General features: G+C 33.5%; 2 protein-coding genes across 2 annotated transcripts; one reads left to right on the plus strand and one right to left on the minus strand.

Annotated features, from left to right (window-relative positions):
* Positions 1-787: 787 nt before the first annotated feature.
* tspan13b (tetraspanin 13b) lies at positions 788-13,604 on the plus strand. The gene is made up of 6 exons (XM_056479892.1): positions 788-1,023; positions 4,140-4,307; positions 6,307-6,387; positions 8,246-8,359; positions 8,568-8,678; positions 12,746-13,604. Exons 1-6 carry the CDS (start codon positions 961-963, stop codon positions 12,818-12,820), a joined length of 612 nt encoding a protein of 203 aa, XP_056335867.1. The 5' UTR covers positions 788-960; the 3' UTR covers positions 12,821-13,604.
* A 2,134-nt stretch (positions 13,605-15,738) lies between these two features.
* On the minus strand, positions 15,739-18,025 carry agr2 (anterior gradient 2). Its single transcript, XM_056479730.1, has 8 exons — positions 17,923-18,025; positions 17,674-17,806; positions 17,374-17,437; positions 17,218-17,270; positions 17,042-17,118; positions 16,264-16,327; positions 16,094-16,177; positions 15,739-16,004 (listed from the first exon to the last, which is right to left on the minus strand). The coding sequence occupies exons 2-8, from the start codon at positions 17,795-17,797 to the stop codon at positions 15,955-15,957; spliced, it is 516 nt and encodes a 171-aa protein (XP_056335705.1). The 5' UTR covers positions 17,798-17,806; positions 17,923-18,025; the 3' UTR covers positions 15,739-15,954.
* Between the last annotated feature and the right edge of the window lie 3,290 nt (positions 18,026-21,315).

Genomic DNA, 21,315 nt, shown 5'->3' on the forward strand with positions numbered 1-21,315 from the left:
TCTACTCTGATCTCTGACAGACTGGCAGAGTTCCACCATTCATGGGGGGCCTCAGCTTTTAAATGAAGTAATAATGTTAAAATGGTTACAGACAGATTTTACAACATATGATAGAAAATTTATAAAAGAGCTGTATGGTTAATATAGGCTTCTTGGCTTTACTCGGGACCCCGTAATTATCCGGGGCCCTAAGTGGCTGCTTACCTCGCGTATTGGTTAAGTCCACCCCTGAAGGTATTTAGACAAGTCATTGTTCTTTAGCCAATATTGCTTAACAGGGCTAATAATATTGAAATGATTAAAAAAATCATAATAATAATAAAAATTTATTTCATTCTAGCCAAAATAAGACTTTACCAGAAGAAAACATATTATAGAAAATACTGTGAAAATTTTCTTCCTCTGTTAAACATTATTTGGGAAATGTTTGAAAAAAAAGTCACAGGATGGCTAATAATTTTTATATATATTTTTTATATATATAATTTATATATGGATATATATATATATATATATATATATATATATATATATATATATATATATATATATATATATATATATATATATATATATATATATATATATATATATATATATATATTACATTCAGCAGACTCTCCTATCCAAAGCAGACAAACATTTAAGTAGTTTTATTTTATTTATTTCTAGTGATTATTTTGCGGTCAAATAAACCAACTTACAATCAGAACTGAGCAGCCAGCGTTTACCCTAAAAAAGTGAGTGGCTTGTATTAGGTGGGATCTGGCAACCTCTCATGCATCAGTGTTCGCCGTGAATTGGTCTGAACCACACTCCTTTTTATTTCTCGTATTTTCTCGATTCCAAACAACGATTTTCTCTCCAAAATTGTTCGATTTGCGTGTCATGTAACTGATATTTCCAGAGACTGAATTTGTCACAGTTTTAAAGCTTCTGTTCGGTAAAACAACAATCAAGATGGGCTGCGCTGGATTCACCTGCTCCAAGAATTCCCTGTGCGCGCTCAACATCCTTTATGTTGTGAGTAACCAATGCAACCATATGGAACATCTTTATCAGCCTTTATCGTGTCATTTGCACGCCTGCTTTTATAAATGCTCATATATGAAGTGTTTGTGTGTGGCTGTATTACAGTGCTCGGTGTCACAGGACTCGTGTAAATTATTTAGAGCGATTCTTTGTGTGGAATGAGGCCGATGAGCGGTTCTGGTTTCACGCACAGCCCGTATAATAACATCCCGGTTTCCTCGCAACTCCTCTGTTTTGGCAAGCTCACATCCTGCTTTTGTTTTACTTTTGCAGATATCCTGAGGCTGATACTGTGTTGATTGGACTGTTTTCATTTAGATTAGGAGGAACACGTTAATGTAATCATCTTTGGTCATTCACTTGTTACTTCAGAAGAGGAAGCAGAAACTGCGGGCTCGGTTAATGATGGCACATCATGGCAGATTAACCTCTAAATGCTCAATTGGGTTTTGGAGGAATGAATAGGCTTAAGTAATTAATGTTATGATTTGACTGATGGCTGTGTTTTATTGCTCGAGTGTCTCACAGCTGTTGGGTCATTTTAGGAAATGCTGTGCCATTTGCCTGCCAGTTGTGCTCCCATGAATCAACAGTGTCACTATAATCTCAACGTGTCACGCAGAAATAAACGTAGATTCACTCTCTTAAATATAAAGTTTCTTTATTAGCATCAATAATTCCATGAAGAACTTGTAACATGTAAAACCCTTTCACCCAACAAATCAATATTTACAGTGGATAAAAACGCTTTTATGAAGTTTATTTCAATTTTTAAAGGTTCTTTGAGTATAAATGTATTTCTAGAAGACCTATTTTTGGTTCTTTCTCGTGTATTAAATAGTGTATTTCCCGTTCTAAGTGTATTAGTAAATTAGTAACTTTTTAGTATTCTAAAGTTTCTATAAAAATTATACTTTAATATTAAAATATATATGTTTATATAAAAATATACTTTACATAAACACTACAGGTTAAAAGTTTGGGGTCAGGTGGTTTTTTTTTCATGCTTTTTTTTTTTTTTTTTTTTAAGAAAGTTATTCTGTTCATCAAAGCGGCATTTATTAAATGTAAAAAAAACTGTTAAATATTTATTACAATTTTAAATAACTGCTTTCTTATTGTATGTAGTTTCAAATGAAAGTATTACTCTAGTATTTATTGCTTTTATTACTATTACCATTAATAATAATAATATTAATAATGATAACACTAATATTACTAATTAAAACAGAATGATTTCTGAAGGATCACATGACTCTGAAGACTGGAGTAATAAAGCTGAAAATTCAGTGGAATTTACTGAATTAACTGGAAAAAAATTCTTAAATTAAATTATAAATTGCTTTTGAAAAGTTAGAGCTGCACAATATTGGGAAAAATGTAACATTGCGATATTTTGTAATTTTATATATATATATATATATATATATATATATATATATATATATATATATATATATATATATATATATATATATATATATATATTTATATACATATATTTATAAATAGCTCCATACATTCTAATAAACAATCTATAAACTTTTTGAGGTCCCCCGACATGTAATCGTTGTGGTCTGTGCTATTTGCAGTGCATTTCTGTATTTGCATATGTTGTAAGTATTTTCATGCATAATAATTTGTAAATACAATCAAGAAAAAGATACAATTGAAATAAAGGGTTTACAGTTACTGAATGATAAAAATTAAAGTAATTCAATAAAATCAATCAGAGTTAAGGTCACAAATGGTACAATTTCTTATACCTGAATGCTTTTAAAATCATTACACAATCACAGGCATCAATAACACATGTAAATGATACATTATAAGACAAACTCAACATATTCTGCGATGTGACTATTGCGAATGATCACATTACGATATCGATGTTGAAACGATATATTGTGCAGTCCTAATATATATATATATATATATATATATATATATATATATATATATATATATATATATATATATATATATATATGCAAAATAAATGTTTTTATAGAAAAAATGGTTCTTTAACTAAATAAATTTCTTCATAATTTTAAATAAATAAATAAATAAATATATATATTGTTTTCAAAGTCCATTATAAAAAGTTTGAAAAAGTGAGTCCCTTAAACCAAATCAGTTTAGCTGTCCCTGTACTTTGTCAGTGCAGTGGGAAAATAATAAAAAAATAAAATACAATAATAATTTCTAAAATAGTAATTATAATACTGTTACTGGCACAATGATTTTTTTTTAACAATTACTTTTTTATTGTTTCCATAAAACTCCAATAAAAATAAAATCCTTTGTTATTTTGTTATTGGCTTTTTTATTGTTTTTATTATTCAACTTAAAAAAATTCAAGCTATTATTAGTCTTTCTTATTAGTAGTATTTTTAAATATTGTTTGCATTTATGCACCTGACACTTTATTTAAACTCCATCTTACAAGGACAAACAACGATTTGTAGCTATAAATGTACCACAATCATGTTGCACTGCTTGCTTCGACCTCAAATAACTCCTTCACACAATATCTAACCTTAAATACCCCATTTGCACAATATTCACCTTTAATACTCTCTTGCACAATATCCTGCACAACATTCTTCAGTCTCACGTAAAAGCACTTGTATAGCCCGTCTTACGTGTATAGAGAAGTATCTTATAGTATATGTTAGTTATGCATAGGTGTTTTATGATAGCTCCTATGTGCAGTGTTGTGTTTGTATTTATGATTAATTTATGTAGCACCGTTGTCCTGCGAGACATGACATTTCATTCCTCTGTATGTCCACACATGTAGCGGAATGACAATGAATAATAAATAATTTCATTAAGGTATTTCAGTCATTTGATTCATAATTAGGCTTTTTTAACCAGCAGATTCTTCTAACATATGGAAAAAATACAATGTTTGTGTTTAACAAATTGAAAAAAACACACAGAGGTAGGCTTAATATTGTATTTATTTATTTTCCTTCGTATGAAGAAGCACATTTTAATGTAACTTTAACGTAAAATAAAATTTGTCTCACGGATGAATGATTTTTTTGTAAGTGTGTATCCCTTTAACATCAATAACACTGACTCTTTGTCTGCGCCTTCAGATGGTGAGTCTGCTGATGATCGGCATCGCCGCATGGGGGAAGTGTTTCGGGCTGGTGTCCAGTTTCCAGGTGGTTGGTGGCATCATAGGAATTGGGGTTTTCCTCTTCTTTGTTGCCCTCGCTGGACTTATTGGTGCCATGAAGCACCATCAGGTCCTGCTGTTCTTTGTATCCTTTACTGTGATCATCCATAGACAGTGTGTGCAGCGTTAGCAAGTATTCACATCGAGCAGAATTAATAGATCACTTTAGCTGTTCTTGTGCAGTACTTATGGTAGAGGGTGAAATTTAATGATGTGATCCATGTAAAACCGGTACTTCCAGACGAACTGGGTAATCAGTCTAAAATAATTACTTAAAAATGCTATTTCATCATGTCAGCTGCTCATATTGATATAAATACTCTAAATGGCCTCATGCAAAAAAACAATGTGTTATTTGATATGCTCTGTTTATCTTCATTGCTTCAGTAAATGAGACCGGATTATGATCTGCTCTCGAAATGCATTTCACCGCTCCTCTATAGAGTGGTGCAGTTAACTTGACAGATGAGAGGGAATTATTTGTAATGTCAAAAAGCCTCTCGGATGAAATGAAACGAACTAATTCTGAGATGGATTTGGGTCATTACCAAAACCCTCAGCAGAGAAGCTTATGTATGATTATTACACTCTGTTACTCAGAGACAAATGATATATTTCTGTGGTCTGTTGGGAAACAATTTCACTTGATTACTTTTCGATACTAAATGAAACATTAATGTGTTAAAAGGGATGATGAAATTACTGTCATCATTTCCTCACCCTCCACTTGTTCCAAAGTTTCTTCTTTCTACCACTGAACACAAAAGAAGATATTTTGAAGAATGTTGGAAACTAGTAGCCGTTGATTGTTTTTCCTACCATGGATATCAAAGCCTGCCGGTTTCCATATTTTTTTTTTCATCTTTTCTGTTCAACATAAAAAAGACACTCATAAAATTTTAGAATTATTTAAGCGTTGGTTCCACCCAAAATTGAAAATTCTGTTAGTAATTACTGACCCAAATGTTCCAATGAGATCTTTGTTCATCTTTGAATCACAATTTACATATATTAGATGAAATCAGAGAGCTCTCTTATTCTCCTTGGACAACAATTGGTCCTAAGCCATTTAAAAGGAGCCAAAAAATTATTAAAACAATTAATATGATTTAACTCACTTTTGTGTGCCAGAATTTTATGTCTTCCACATCAGATCAAGGTACATGTTTACTACAAGCCTTATGGTACTTGTGTGTTGTACTGCACCAACTTGCTGCCCCTTATATATACAAATATGCCCCTTATATATACACACACACATATATACATACATATATATACATAGATAAAAAATACAAGTAATTAAAATCATATAAATAAAAATAACAAAATGTTACGCAGAAAGAAAGAAAAAAAACCCTCAAACATCTTCAGAATCAGCAGTCTTAAGGACACGTCAGTGCTCAGAAGAACTCCATTCAAGAAACTTCCTTTTAAGCAAATGTTTGAGGAACAGGATTTCAATGTAGACTATACAGAATCCTGTATACAATACACACCCTATTATATTACAGATGTCCAATTATCTGATGGCATAATACAGCAACTAGTTACGATGTCCAAATATGCAAATTGTAGTTTTTAGTAACGCTTTTTTTTAGAATAACTTTTACAGGTTACATGAATTTACTAACAGTGAATTATGCATAATTGCATGCAAATAACTTTATTTAACTACATTTCTAGCCCTACAGTGTGTATTGTTAATTAATATTAGTTATAAATTCAACAGTTCCAAAAATCATAGTTTATGATAACACAACATTTTAGTGTCCTTATATACATTTAAACATATGAAGAGTTCAGATGCAAAACCCTCTAAATGCCATCTGAAATGTTCACCTAAAAGGACCATTTTTGTCAGCCTCCTATGTTTAAGTTCAGTTATTTCACTTTAAAGGCAATGCAAATAACTTATTTGTCACTATAAAAGTAAAATTACTGAGCCTACACAAAGGAGTCAGAGAAAAATGCTAATTTTAGAAGAAAATGTTAGATGGCTTTTAGAGGTTTTTGCATCTAAACTCTCAATATATATATATATCTCAATATCATGGATTAATCCTTAACTTATTGATTAACAGTACATGATCATCTTGTTCCTGGTGTTTGTTGTTCAGTTTGCAGTGTCCAGTGCATGTCTGGCTATTAATGAAGAGCAACAGGTAAGATTATTGTTCACTATACTGCCTCACTATATGCTCTCACATATATCTGCTCTCATCTTTAAAAAAAAGCTACAGATACAAATAGCTAGTTGTTCTTCAGTAGATCCAAAGTAAGAGACTTTTATAATGTTAAAAGGATTTCTGTTTGTAATATTTACAATTTTTAACTTTTATATTCTTCAAATATTTCTAAAAAGAAACAAAAAACCAATCATGATTTTTAAATATTAAGCAGTGTAGTCTACGTCATCACCAAAGTTGACAACATGATATGCAATTTTTCTTAGCTATTTCAAGCCATTTATTTATGTAACGATCATACTAAAATCAACAGGGAAAAAACTATATATATATATATATATATATATATATATATATATATATGAAGAGTTCAGATGCAAAAACCTCTTAGTGCCGTCTGAAATTTCCATCGAAAATGAGCATTATTCTCAACCTCCTTTGTATATGTTGAGTTATTTCACTTTGAAAACCAATGAAAAGAGCTTATTCTTTACCATAAAAGTTAAACTACTGAACCTAAACACTGGAGCCTGATAAAAATGCTAATTTTAGATGAAAGTTTCAGATGGCATTTAGGAGTTTTTGCATCTGAATTATTAGCTCCCCTTTTGAATTTTTTTTTTTTAATACTTGCCAAATGATGTTTAACAGAGCAAGGAAATGTTAACAGTATGTCTGATAATTTAGTCTAGAATTAAATCAGTTATTAAATTCTTAAACACCATCTTAAGGACAAAATTATAAGCCCCTTTAGGCTAGATTTTTTTTTGATAGTCTACAGAGCAAACCATCGATATACCATAACTTGCCCAATTACCCTAACCTGCCTAGTTAAGCTAATTAAGTGTCTTGAAAAATATCTAAAATATTATTTACTGTCATCATGGCAAAGATAAAATAAATCAGTTATTACAAATGAGTTATTAAAACTATTACAATTAGAAATGTGTTGGGAAAAAAAATCTTCTCTCCGTTAAATAGAAATTGGGGAAAAAAAATATATATATTTTATTTATTTATTGTGGGGGGGCTAATAATTCTGACTTCAACTGTGTGTATATGTTTATGTATGTCTATGTATTTTTTTCTTTCTTTTTTTACTAAATGATTTTTTGAGGAACCCAAAAATATTTTTCTTGAAAACATATTTTGGGTTCTTCCTGCCACCTTGATTTTTAAGAGCGCTATCTAAATGAATAGCTTTTATTACTCCCATGTTTATATACTTATAAAAATAAACATTATTCACTTGAACCCTTTCATTAAAAATGTTCTTTATAAAAAAAAGGGTTCTTGAATTTCAAATCAAAAGTTCTTTGACAAAAATAGATTCTTTCGAGGCAAGTGAAGTTTATTTATATAGCACATTTCATACACAATAGTAATTCAAAGTTCTTTACATAAACATGATCAAAAGAAACAAAATACAAAGAATACAATTATTAAAAACAGATTATTAAAAAGGTGTTCAAGGTGCAAACATTTAGTCTATAAACTCTATGAATGACTGAAAACTGAATCCAATTGGCTGTTGTCATTTTCCTCTTTGGTCTACTCCTGCCATTAGTATTTGTTTTCAGCTCTCTGCTCTGAGGCTCTGTGTTCACCTTTGCGCCAGTCTAGCCAATAAAAAATAGCACCTACTGGAGAGGCGGGTATAAAGACAGTAAGGGCTCGTCTGATTGGTCAAATTTGGATAAACCACCTCTGCATTCTACACAAAAAAAGCTTATATTGAAAATGATGGATATACTATGCGCCACAGATAATCTGTTGATATTGCAGCGTATAGTTAAGTGTATAGCTTGTTCTTATAAGTCGTCATTTCATACAGAATCACCTGTTGGAGGTGGGCTGGAACAACTCTTTGACCACTCAGAGGGATGTTGAAAAGAGTCTGAACTGCTGTGGTTTCTCCCACATGGACATCAATGGAAGCTGCGCTGCTGTAATTTCCTCTCATACACACACACTCACACACACACACACATTTTACTGGTCTTTTGTTGTTTTACACATGCATATGCTGAACTATAAATGACAACTGTGTGGGTGATAACTGCTGATAATTTGCATGCGTATTATGTTAACATAACACTCCACTAGTAAGACAATGGCAGTGTTTGTCCCTAATGTCTTTTTTGTCTTCTGCACAGCCCTGTTTTCATTACAGCACTTGCACCACATGCGCAGCAAAGATTCAGGAGCATGCAGGAGAGGTGCTGCGCTTCGTCGGGGGAATCGGCCTCTTCTTCAGCTTCACCGAGGTCAGACTTTAAAACAAACCTCTGATTTAATCGGTCTTTGAGACACTTTGGTGAATTTGATTGAAGGGTCATTAACCCAAAGATGATGATAATAGTAATAAAAAGGAAAAAAATTCTGTCATCATTTGCTCAGCTTCAAGTCTCAAAGCTGAATGAGTGTCTTGCTTCAGTTGAACACAAAAGATGTTTTAACAAAGTTTGTAACTACATCATTGACAGTGGTCGTTTACCTATATAATAGAAAAAAACTATTAAATGCCATCTTAAAAATGTTATCTTTTTTGTAAATCAATTATATACAATAATTAAGAGAACCATTTTAAAGTTTAAGTACAACAACTGAGGCCATGTTCACACATACACAGTAGTAATGCGCTGGTCATGTTTTTCCGACCCACGGGTCCTGCTGACCTGCTCTGCACCACTGGATCTATTTTTACAACCTGCCTACCCTCCACCCGCGAACATTAAAAAGTCATATAGGCAGTATAGCCTTTATTTAAACCTGAAAGTGCTTGAAAACATCACTCTGTAAACTGGCAACAACAAGGAAGTGCCCGTTTTGTGACTCTTTTGGTTTTTTTCACACGAGTTGTCCGATACTGCTGCAACTATTTCTGAAAACCAGTTTCAAACCATGTTCCAAACATTAGATTCAGCCGCCGGAAGTTTTTTCTTTTAATGGTGTAAATGCCTGACTTCAAATTGTCCCGCACCTCATCTTGCATATTTACTTTTATTTCTCAGTTTTTGTGGCTGACAGAGGATGCTTTCATGACGTGATATGTGATGCTAAAGGTTTGGGGACGTCACGGAAGATACTTTGTTTTGTACTTCAGATTGTAATCTTATCAAAGAACTTAATAAAACAGGAAAATAGATATTCCTAAATATAAATATATGCTATGGATAATTGCATCTAACATACATGGACTATTTATTTTGTTTTTAATGACCCGCTCCAGCCCGCCCCGCAAATAAAGTGGCCATAAAGTTTACCCACCCCAACCCGACCCGTGGGTTATGTGCAGGGTCTGCGGTTATGACACGACCTGTGAATCACTAGTACATGGGTATATTTGGGTACATTGGTATACATGGGTACATTCATTTAAAAATAAACTCTGTTCACATGAAAAGGCAAAAACACACTGTGATACATGTAAAGGGCACTCCGAACCAATAGGTGGCGATAATGACACTTTTGGGTTGGGTTTACACCAAATGGAGAATTAAGTATTTTTTGCGAGTAAATTGTAAAAAGGTCAGTCCAAATGTGAGAACAAGGGTGGATTACTGTCCCATGGAGTGAACAACATGGAATACGCAATGTGTTTGCAGCAAAGGTGCGAAGTTTGCCTTTTTTTGCATCTTCCACGTTTGGTGTGAACCTAGCCATATTGGCTAATCAGAAAATAAAAAATGGCTGACGCTGACGTCATGAGGTTGTAGTGTCCACACCAATAGTACCTGACTGCGGACTGCACGAGAGGGGGCGTAACTTGTATTAGAAATGTAACTTGAAGTTATGGAGATCTCATTGAACTATGCGATATGTCATAATGAGATGTTGGTGGCAAGATGCCGAAAATAATACTTTACAGAGAAAAAGTAAATATTACTTTACAGAGAAAATAAAATATTACTTTACATACTTTTACACTTTTCAGCAAATGTTTTCATGTTTTTCCTCCAAATTCAACCTATATATTACTAAATTCATTCATTTAGCAACTCGGTTGTTGCTAGATTGGAAACGGTTGCGGCCAAAAGTTAACAAGAATTATTTATATTATCTATTAAATTTCCCATTAATTGTATTTTATTGACGTCTACCCCAAGCCACAGTAATGTAAAAACAGTAGTTGTACCAAATATTATTTATGCTATCTATTAAATTACCCAATAAATTGTATTTTTTTAATGCCTACCCCCACCCCAACCCTAAACCCGTCACAGTAACGTAAAAACAGTAGTTGTACCGAGTATTATATATGCTATCTATTAAATTAGCCAATAAATTGTATTTTATGAACTCTACCCTCACCCCAACCCTAAACCCAACCATCACAGTACTGTAAAAATATTAATTATTGTTATACAGTGTCATAAAAAAATGCTACTATATTGATGTGCATATCGCATACTCAGCAAGCTGCGTATCTGATCTAGACTTTACCAAGCAACTCCACTCGCTGACTTTTTCACAGGTTTTGTCATGACAGCCTACTCACTGTCGCACCCTGTCATTCAAATAACAGTACAATGGTGAGCACATCAATTATGAAAGCCTCCACAACTCATGGCTATACATGCACAGGGAGTAGGTGTAGACATTAATAATTGTGATGGCTACAGTGCTATCTTGACGTGTGGGATAACTTTAAGTTACGCCTCTACTACAAGTTACGCCCCTTCATGTTACAATCCTCTCTTGCAATGTACCCGGAGTTTCGGAAAAGTTTTCAGAAAGTTTCAGTTTCAGTAAACCGATACTTCATTTTTATGTGGACAAAAATAGTTTTGAAAATAGCCGTGTTCATGTGGACTGAGCCTAAGATATATGTGTAACTTGCTCTGTTATGCCATCCAAACACTAACATCTAACAAACATCTAGTCCTGTAGATTTCAGTTACAATACATATTTTTTAAAGTCTAGTTGCTCGAAGTTAGTGTTTTCATTTATGAGTCATAAATGTCTATTTAATCAGAAATTCACGTAAACTTGATTGTTATATTCATAGCTATATTCTGAAGGTTTTACAATGCAATGTTCACACATAATGTGCCTAATTATATATAACATTTGTTCTATATATATATATATATATATATATATATATATATATATATACATATATATATATATATATATACATATATATATATATATATATATATATATATATATATATATATATATATATATATATATATATATATATAAGAAACAAGGATTTTGAACCCAACTTCATTGAGCGTTCAGGTTTTTGTGCTAGAAATAAATGCAAATTAGCACATATTTAATTATGCATAGCCTCATTTTGCATGTTTAACAACATTTTAGAAAACTTGAAATACAAAATCAGTTGGGAAGTATACTGATAACTATACTGGTTATTACTTTAACCTTTAAAGGTTCCATGAAATTAAAATAAATTCTTTTAGATGTTAGTATCAGTATTGCTAGATTTTAGGATATCTATAAGCTACCCAGCAGGCACACAACATCATAAGATGTTAATATTAGGTTAGATTTAGGCCATGACATCAAGTGACCAAAGTTCAATGTCTAGCCAGCGTCTAAGGACAACAATATTTTGACGTCCAATAATGACATCAAATTATGTTGATATTTGGTAAATTTTAGGTTGTGTTGGAAAGTGACCAAAATCCAACGTCTGATAGATGTCATAGTGGTAACGTCCACACGACACCAAGGTGTAACATGATTATACGTTGATATTTGGTTGATTTTAGGTTGGACATTGGAAATTGACGTCGGGTTCTGACGTCAACTCTATTTTCATTTCCAAACAAGATCTAAGGTCCCCACGACGCTAGGGTACAATGTCATTATGACATCATGTTGATATCCTGTGTCTGCAGGGTAGTGTGCTCCAAAACAGTGACAAAATTCACATTAAGAAGATATTAAACTGATATAAACATGTAAAGCTTATAGTTTGTCTCTTCCACCTAAATGGATCAACGATTTTATTCAGGTCACCTCATACTACAGTGTCTCATCAAATCATAACCAGTTAAATGCTGTTTAGTATGTGACACACCCCGCCCCCTTCAAGACGCTTCACATTTGATGTGCTTGAGCTCAACCACTCTCACTGCAGAGCGATGATAAAGAAAAACGCTATTGGCTGTTTTCAAAAATGGCAGGAGCTACACTATGTCCCACCCTCTCTTCGTGTTTCGGTCAAATAAAAATGCACATTTCAAAGCACTTCACGTGACCTTTAACTACAGTAGCTCGTTGTTTACTGTATATTTAACCAAATATATTTACATTTTATTTCTTTTTTTATTATTATTATTCTGCTGGTTTCAGATCCTGGGTGTTTGGCTGACATACCGGTACAGGAACCAGAAGGACCCACGGGCGAATCCCAGCGCCTTCCTATAGGTCAGATTCTCCTCAATTTGTCATTTGACCACTGAAATCTTCACTGTTACAGAAAGTGTGCGTTTGCTTTTACCCAAGAGAAGAGGAGGCCAGCCTGTGTGTTCTTGCTGCTATATATTATTATGTGCTTGATTTTTTTTTTTCAAGATTACAGTGTGACTGCACTGTACTGTATGTTATATGAGGCTGTATGTTATGTAATGAAAGAACACAACACCAAATATTAGTATGCAGTACTTGCAGTAATGGGCTGAACAATCAACACCATTTGGTTTAATGTTAACCCTTTTATTTCATCTAGTAAAAACATTAACAGAAAATGAGCTGTTTTGATCAGTATGCTTTGTATAGTGACAATTTCAGAATGTATTCGTTTCAGTTATACATTGATTAAGTCTAATAGCGCACACGTTAAGAGTTAGCATGAACGACATAGTCAAATCAAACTTGCTCGGATTCACTTTAATGCAATAAATTTGCAATAAAAGTCAGTTACTATAACTATAGTTCATTACTTGAACTTCGTTATTAATATGAAAAAAGTTAAAACAATTTAAATATAAAGAATAACGAAAGAACGTTTTCACAAGCACTGTTCTGATCTCATGTTTCATATTCGACGTATTTATCTGCCTATTTTATATTCATTATGTATGTGTGTGTGTTAGTTTTACTGAATTGATTTTGTGTATCGTTTTGGCTTCTTGCATGCATTCCTCATTGTACATCTATATCCAATGGTTCTGTGAACTGCGATTTAAAACATTTGAAAAAAAATAAAGACTCTGAGGTCACAAGTTTTTGTTTTTGATGTTCCGTGTTGTCCTAGTGTAAGTGCATTGTTGAGTTTCCACAATGCTTAAAGCTAATTCTTAGTTTTTTTTTAAGCTTACATTGTTATTACAGAAAAAAGATCCAAATAAAAATGGCCTGCTGCAGTTCAAACTGAGCATCAGAATAGGGAAGAAAGGGGAATTAAGTGACTTTGAACGTGGCATGGTTGTAAGTGCCAGACAGGCTGGTCTGAGTATTTCAGAAACTGCTGATCTACTGGGATTTTCACGCAAACCATCTCTAGTGTTTACAGTGAATGGTCTGAAAAAAGAGAAAATATCCAGTGAGCGGCAGTTCTGTTAGCACAAATGCCTTGTTGATGACAGAGGTCAGAGGAGAATGGCCAGACTGGTTCCAGCTAATAGAAAGGCAACAGTAACTCAATTAACCACTCATTACAACCGAGGTACAGCAGCAGAAGACCACACCAGGTGCCACTCCTGTCAGCTAAGAACAGGAAAATTGGACAAGATTGGAAAAACTTTTCCTGGTCTGATGAGTCTCGATTTCTGTTGCAACATTCGGATGGTAGGGTCAGAATTTGGCATTAACAACATGAATGCACGGATCTTTCCTTCCTTGTATCAATGGTTCAGGCTGGTGGTGGTGGTGTAATGGTGTGGGGGTATTTTCTTGGCACACTTTGGGCCCATTAGTACCAATTGAGGGTTGTATCAACACCACAGCCTACCTGAGTATTGTTGTTGACCATGTCCGTCCCTTCATGACCACAGTGTACCCATCTTCTGATGGCTACTTCCAGCAGGATAATGTGCCATGTCACAAAACGTGAGTTATCTCAGACTTGTTTCTTGAATACAATGAGTTCACTGTACTCAAATGGCCTCCACAGTCACCAGTGCTCAATCCAATAGAGCACACTTGGGATGTGGTGGAATGGGAGATTCACATCATGGATGTGCAGCTGACAAATTTGCAGCAACTGTGTGATGCTATCATGTCAATATGGAGCAAAATCTCTGAGGAATATTTCCAGTAACTTGTTAAATATTTGCCACAAAGGCAGTTCTGAAAGCAAAAGGGGGTCCAACCCGGTACTAGTAAGGTGTACCTAATAAAGTGGCCGGTGTATAATTTCATAAAATATACAAGCCCCAGTTTGGCATTCAAACATTTTTAGCTGCCACTTTTTTCACACTATTTATTAGAATACTTCTTACATTGTATAGTAATTTACTTTGGAAATCTTCGACAAGTAAATATATTTACAATTAATTATTGTTTTACATGATGTATTCTTATTTAAATACATATTATTTGATTATTATAATGCATGTTATTTTAATATTGCTTATTTTAATATTACTTGATCAAATATACAACCGCAAGGTAACCTTCCAAAATAGAACTGCTTCAGTATGCCATCCAAACACGTAAAATATAGCATTTTTAAGGAAATAAGTCTAACCACAACTGAATTTAGATTTGCTTTTTAGTTGCTTTTTTTAACCGTACATTTAACAAAATATTATAATGTGCATATTATTTTTCCAGTCATGCTGCTTGTGAAATGTAGGACGCAGAAAGAATAATTTACAATTTATGCTTAAAATGTTTTTATCAAGAGCATTAAGTATAGTAAATTAGCTTGTTAATATTATTAAAATTATATATATTAATGTTAGCATGCATTATATTTAAGGTACAAATTATTGAATGAACATACAAACTAAAGTTAATATATAGACATCATATGCCATTAAAAAACGACTGCCCGCAAAGTTGTACTTTAGCCAGGCTACAATTTAATTGTCAAGTTCCCACAGTGCTAATGCTTTCATTGTTTCAAATCCCATTCCAGCCTAATGGAGCATTTTAGGAATGAAACTTCCTGCAACTTCAAACCAATCAAACACTGACACGCTCTGTGGTTAACAAAGGCTGCTAGGAACCAGGCATGCCTAGAAAAAAACAAACATTCACTGCTAGTTATAATCAGACTCCGCCCACCAGGATATTAACCGGAGACTCCGTTAACTGGAAGAGCACACGTGACAGGCAGATGCTGCTGATTTGAATGAAATGTTCAAACGTCACCGCATAACAAATGACAGAGACTGAGAGACATTTTTCGAACAACTTCATTTATTGAAAAAAAAAACATGAATAAGAAAGCCTGAAGGTTAACCGTAACAGAATGTGTTTAAAGAACGTACTTCAGTGTATTTGTACAGGATTTTACAGTGCGTTTCATGCCGTCAGTAAACAAATGACAAAGTAATAATAGCCCTCAGGGAAGTCAAATCCTTTCGACGGACGAAAAGATGAGGCTTTTGTGTTCACAACTCGGTTTTCAGAAACTTCAGGGCTCTTTGCATGTTGCTCAACACTGTGGAAACAAAAGCAAAACAAACGACGCTGTCAGTATGATAGCGAGGAATAACTAATATTGGTATTTCATGCTGCGTTCGGACTTACAGAGTTTCATGTCGGCCGGTTCATAGGCGTACATTCGGTTTGAGTAGCGGCCGGTGATGTCCGCCCGAACCGTCATGGAGGGATCTGGTAAATGGGGAAGGTTTGTATCATTTATGTAAGACCCTCTTAATGTGATACATTGTTTATTTGATGTGGTTGAATCAACTCACCAACAAAGATGATTCTGGGAACGTACTGGCCATCAGGAGACAAGTGCTTATCTGTGGTTTCGTACTGTAAAAAAGGTTTACCACTTATTTACCACACATATAACTGACATATTTATTGATGAGAGATATTTAGCTTTAGCTGTCAGCAATACAAATACAGCAATATAAATACAGCAGTTGTTGTTGCTTATTAGTATTCAACATTTCTGCTAGTTCCATTATTAAAATTATTTTATATTACTGTTATGAAAAATAACCATTGTTATAGTTATGTAGCCTAATGAAATTGTAGTATGTTACTTTAATTGCCATTTGTAGAAGCACAAGTTTACAGTGTACAAATATCATAGATTAACTATGATTAGTTTGGCAAAATATGAGTCACTTGTGAGTTGCTTGTGAGTTATTTATAGTAAAACCATGGTCAATTTTAGCCTAGATGTTTAAATGTTGGAATTACCATGAACTAATAAACGTTTAGTCATTTATATGGTTAGTTTATGTTGGCTCAGGTCTATTAAATAATTCTACCAGATACAACTTGCATTTTAAAATACTGTAATTAACTTTAAGTAAGATTAATAACTACTTTAGCTTACGTTTGTTAATATTAACATATATAACTTGAATTCAATAACATATCAATGTTGAAATTGACTCAAAGTTATAACTATCAATGCATTAGAAATATGTGTCCTGGTTCGTTAACAGAGTTTAATTTAATATATTAACAAATATAAATGTAAAAAGGAAGCCGTTTATTTTACTGTAAACTCACCACCAAGTTCAAGATCACAAAGTCTTCATCGGCCAACTTCTGGATTTCTTTATCCTCAGCAAAAGCTTTCTTCAGAGCTAGAAAAAAATAATAGGAAAATATATAAAAATAACATAACAACAAAAAAACATTGTAAACAAGCCAACAACCAAAATTTCTAAATAAAAGTAATTTACCCTGGCTGTGTGGACAGTCTTCCAGGTGAAAGATAACCATGAGGGGCTTGTTCCTAAATAATAATAATAATATATATATATAAAACATATAAACACATCTTCTATACAGCCAAAATTACTGATTGTACATATCTATATAACATGAATCTTTCTCACTTGGATCGTGACCAAAACAGAGCTTCCTCATATGTCTGTGCCCAAATCAGCTGATCACCCCATCCTAAAAGCAAAAGAAAGAAGAATATTAATCTAAAACACAATATTGCCACTTTGTACGTCATTTCAATAAATATTGCAAAAAGTGAGGTGAAGAGCTTAAATATTACCAAAAACTAACATCAATAAAATCATATACTGCATTGCACTTAAGCTTCACTTTTATAACATCTCCCTAAACCACACCAAAAAAAAACAAACATTTCTGAAACTATTGAGATTTTTTATCCTAAAGCTGACCTCTGGAGAGAGTCTGAGGAACTCTCTTTTCCTTCTCCTTCTTTGGAGTGGTTTTCTCAGGCTTCCCTAAGGCGGATGACAAGGCCACCAGGACCAAGAGCACTGACAGTAATCCTTTGAGCATCTTGATGAGCTGAAACAATGAAACATTTCAATATATAGCCGTTAGGAAATGACAAAGCATGACTATGGCATAAACGCTGGCAGTTACAGTAGCGTGCAAAAAAAAAGAAGCTGATGTTATCTCACCTGTGCTGAATTTCCCTGCTGCGTTTGTTCAGGCTCAGACTCCTGGTCCGGTTTTTGCGTCTCTCTCTTCCACCTGTCCGAGTCTTATACACCTGCTCACCTAAGGCCCCACCCTCTTTCTCATAAGACTCCGCCCACCTGCTCCTGTTGTGGAATGTCATTCTTCCCTTTTGTGCCGTTCGGGTCTCATTTTTGCATGCAAATTCCCATTTACTCATTCATTTGGTTCGATGCCAAGGACAGATCAGCAGATGCTCGTAGTAAGCTAATGAAGACTAGTGTGATTGGGCTTTTCAGGATTGGCTGAGCTCTAATCTGTGATGTCATACTGGGGTACATTATTAGACTTTTTGTCATTTGAGGCATGACGTGGTTTTAAAATGATTTGTTATAGCTATTGTTCATTTCTTGATGCTCTTTTGGCTTTGATTGAGCTGATCTTGTAAGATTTTAATGAACAGTTTGCAAAAATCTGAAGTAAACATGATTGTATTTAGTTTTATTTTAAGGCTTCCTTCATATTACAAAATTATTAAAACAACATCAAATAACAAAATAGGGTTAGGCTTAGGAATATGACATCAGTTGCATGTAATTATGCCTAATTTAATTATGTTATTTACATGCAAAATTTTTGTATATATTAAGAGTCCATTCATTCATTTTCTTGTCGGCTTAGTTGCTTTATTAATCTGGGGTTGCCACAGCGGAATGAACCACCAACTTATCCAGTATTTGTTTTACGCAGCGGATGCCCTTCCAGCCTCAACCCATCTCTGGGAAACATCCTCACACAGTCATTCACATTCATACACTACAGACAATTTAGCCTACCCAATTCACCTGTACCAGATGTCTTTGGACTGTGGGGGAAGCCGGAGGAGATGAACGGAGGGAGAACATGCAAACTCCACACAGAAACGCCAACTGACCCAGCCGAGGCTCAAACTAGCGACCTTCTTGCTGTGAGGCGACAGCACTACCTACTGCGCCACTGCATCACCGTATATATATATAGAGAGAGAGAGATATAGAGATATATATATAGAGAGAGAGAGAGTTTAGATGCAAAAACCTCTAAAAGCCATCTAATATTTTCTTCTAAAATTAGCATTTTTCTCTGACTCCTTTGTGTAGGCTCAGTAATTTTACTTTTATAGTGACAAATAAGTTATTTGCATTGCCTTTAAAGTGAAATAACTGAACATAAACATAGGAGGCTGACAAAAAATTGTCCTTTTAGGTGAACATTTCAGATGGCATTTAGAGATTTTTGCATCTGAACTCTTCATATGTATAAATGTATATAAGGACACTAAAATGTTGTGTTATCATAAACTATGATTTTTGGAACTGTTGAATTTATAACTAATATTAATTAACAATACACACTGTAGGGCTAGAAATGTAATTTAATAAAGTTAGTAAATACAATAACCTGTAAAAATGATTCTAAAACAAAACGTTACTAAAAACTACAATTTGCATATTTGGACATCGTAACTAGTTGCTGTATTATGCTATCAGATAATTGGATATCTGTAATATAATAGGGTGTGTATTGTATACAGGATTCTGTATAGTCTACATTGAAATCCTGTTCCTCAAACATTTGCTTAAAAGGAAGTTTCTTGAATGGAGTTCTTCTGAGCACTGACGTGTCCTTAAGACTGCTGATTCTGAAGATGTTTGAGTTTTTTTTTTCTCTCTTTCCATGTAACATTTTGTTATTTTTATTTATATGATTTTAATTACTTGTATTTTTTTATCTACATATAAATCAGATCTTTATTTATTAGACTATTCAGTTTATCATTTGAAATTAAATTAATATATGCAATTTGTCGTATAACAATAATTTGTTCTGTAGCACATTGAAAAAATACTGCTTAAAGCGGCTAATTATTTAGACCTTAAAATGGTTTTAAAAAAAATGTAAATGCGTTTATTCCTGTCAAAATAAAACAAATGAGACTTTCTCCAGAAGAAAAAAATATTATTGTAAATACTGTAAAAATTCCCTTGCTTCATTAAATATCACTTAATAAATATTTGAAAAAGAATAAATATTTCACAGGCTTTAACTGTATATTATAATATAACAAATATAGATTCTTGATTCCTTTTTCATACTTTTATTAATACAAGAAAACCACCAGCAGTGGCATTTTAGTTTGATAATTCTGAAAATGTATGACATGACAGTTAAAGCGATTATTGTGTAACATCCTCTGTCAAGTTGCGTAAGCATACACAGTTAACATTTCCAGAGCAAGTCATTGTATGTGAGCTCGAGAGGTGAATGTCTATTAATTTGACTACTTTCTCTGAAATAATGCTGTAATTCAGGCCTGGCAAAACCCCTTTCCCCCAGTTGCTCTGGGATAATGTGACCAGCCGGGGATCAATGGTGTCTTTGTGCAGTGGAATCAAGTCAGACCTCTTCGACAACCAACACCACTCAGACTCAATGAATCCAGGCTTTTTATGACTTCACTCACTGTGTCCTTCAGGTGGACATTTTTCTCTATATTTCTGTCATGCGAGCCCCAAAATTACAATGCCAGTGACTCGCGACCCCCAATATCCTCTGAGGTGGTTATAAATATATAAACCTTGCAAATAACGGCACGCACATACAGTACCAGTAGGCCCAAGTCTATTCATCAATTAATTTTGAAGAACGCCACTCGGAGACCATCCTAGATGTTCAGTCGTGGCCTGCATTTAATCTTAATGTACATGAGTGCTGTAAAATTGTCGTAAAAGTATGTTTAACCTGGTGCCTTAAAATCAATGTCCTGTGTTTTTAATATAACAATCACCTCAGGGGTCACAAAAAATCAAAAGGCTGATGGCTTTTAATTTGCATGTTTGTGTTTCTTTATGAAGCCATACTATTTGTTTCTTCTGTAGGTTACAATTTTAAAATATGGTAATTAAATAAAATGATTTAGATTTTTGGAAATAACCAAGCAACCCCGTCCCCCCAGCCCCGTCCAATTCACCCACGACCCCCCGAGGGGTCTTGACCTCCACTTTGGGAGCCACTGTTACAGACATTTTCCACAAAATACAGGAGTCTATAAGACTTAACCCCTCCAAATGTCAAAAATTTGATCCTTAAGTCAAAAGGAAATGTCCAACCTTCTGAAAAATGTTTAATAATAAAAAACTTTAAATAATTAAATATTTTAGTTATACACATTCTAATAAAATATTAAATATAAAATAGAATTAATGACCAACATTATTATTATCTGTTTTATATCTGAATATATTCTAAAATTTTATTTATTTCTGTGATGGAAAACTGAAATTTCAGCTTAATATTTCCTTCTTTCCTCTTATTATTATTATTATTAGTAGTAGTAGTAGTAGTAGTAGTAGCTA

The sequence above is a fragment of the Danio aesculapii genome, chromosome 19, assembly GCF_903798145.1.
Source record: "Danio aesculapii chromosome 19, fDanAes4.1, whole genome shotgun sequence".
Lineage (NCBI taxonomy): Eukaryota > Metazoa > Chordata > Actinopteri > Cypriniformes > Danionidae > Danio > Danio aesculapii.

Excerpts from the sequence above, each read along its gene's own strand:
- tspan13b (XM_056479892.1), top strand. The coding sequence starts at position 961 with ATGGGCTGCGCTGGATTCACCTGCTCCAAGAATTCCCTGTGCGCGCTC. Across the intron at positions 1,024-4,139 it reads CGCTCAACATCCTTTATGTT|ATGGTGAGTCTGCTGATGAT; the intron begins GTGAGTAACCAA and ends CTGCGCCTTCAG. Across the intron at positions 8,679-12,745 it reads TCTTCTTCAGCTTCACCGAG|ATCCTGGGTGTTTGGCTGAC; the intron begins GTCAGACTTTAA and ends TGCTGGTTTCAG.
- agr2 (XM_056479730.1), bottom strand. The coding sequence starts at position 17,797 with ATGCTCAAAGGATTACTGTCAGTGCTCTTGGTCCTGGTGGCCTTGTCA. Across the intron at positions 17,438-17,673 it reads TCCTCAGACTCTCTCCAGAG|GATGGGGTGATCAGCTGATT; the intron begins GTCAGCTTTAGG and ends TTTTGCTTTTAG. Across the intron at positions 17,119-17,217 it reads AGACTGTCCACACAGCCAGG|CTCTGAAGAAAGCTTTTGCT; the intron begins GTAAATTACTTT and ends ATTTTTTTCTAG.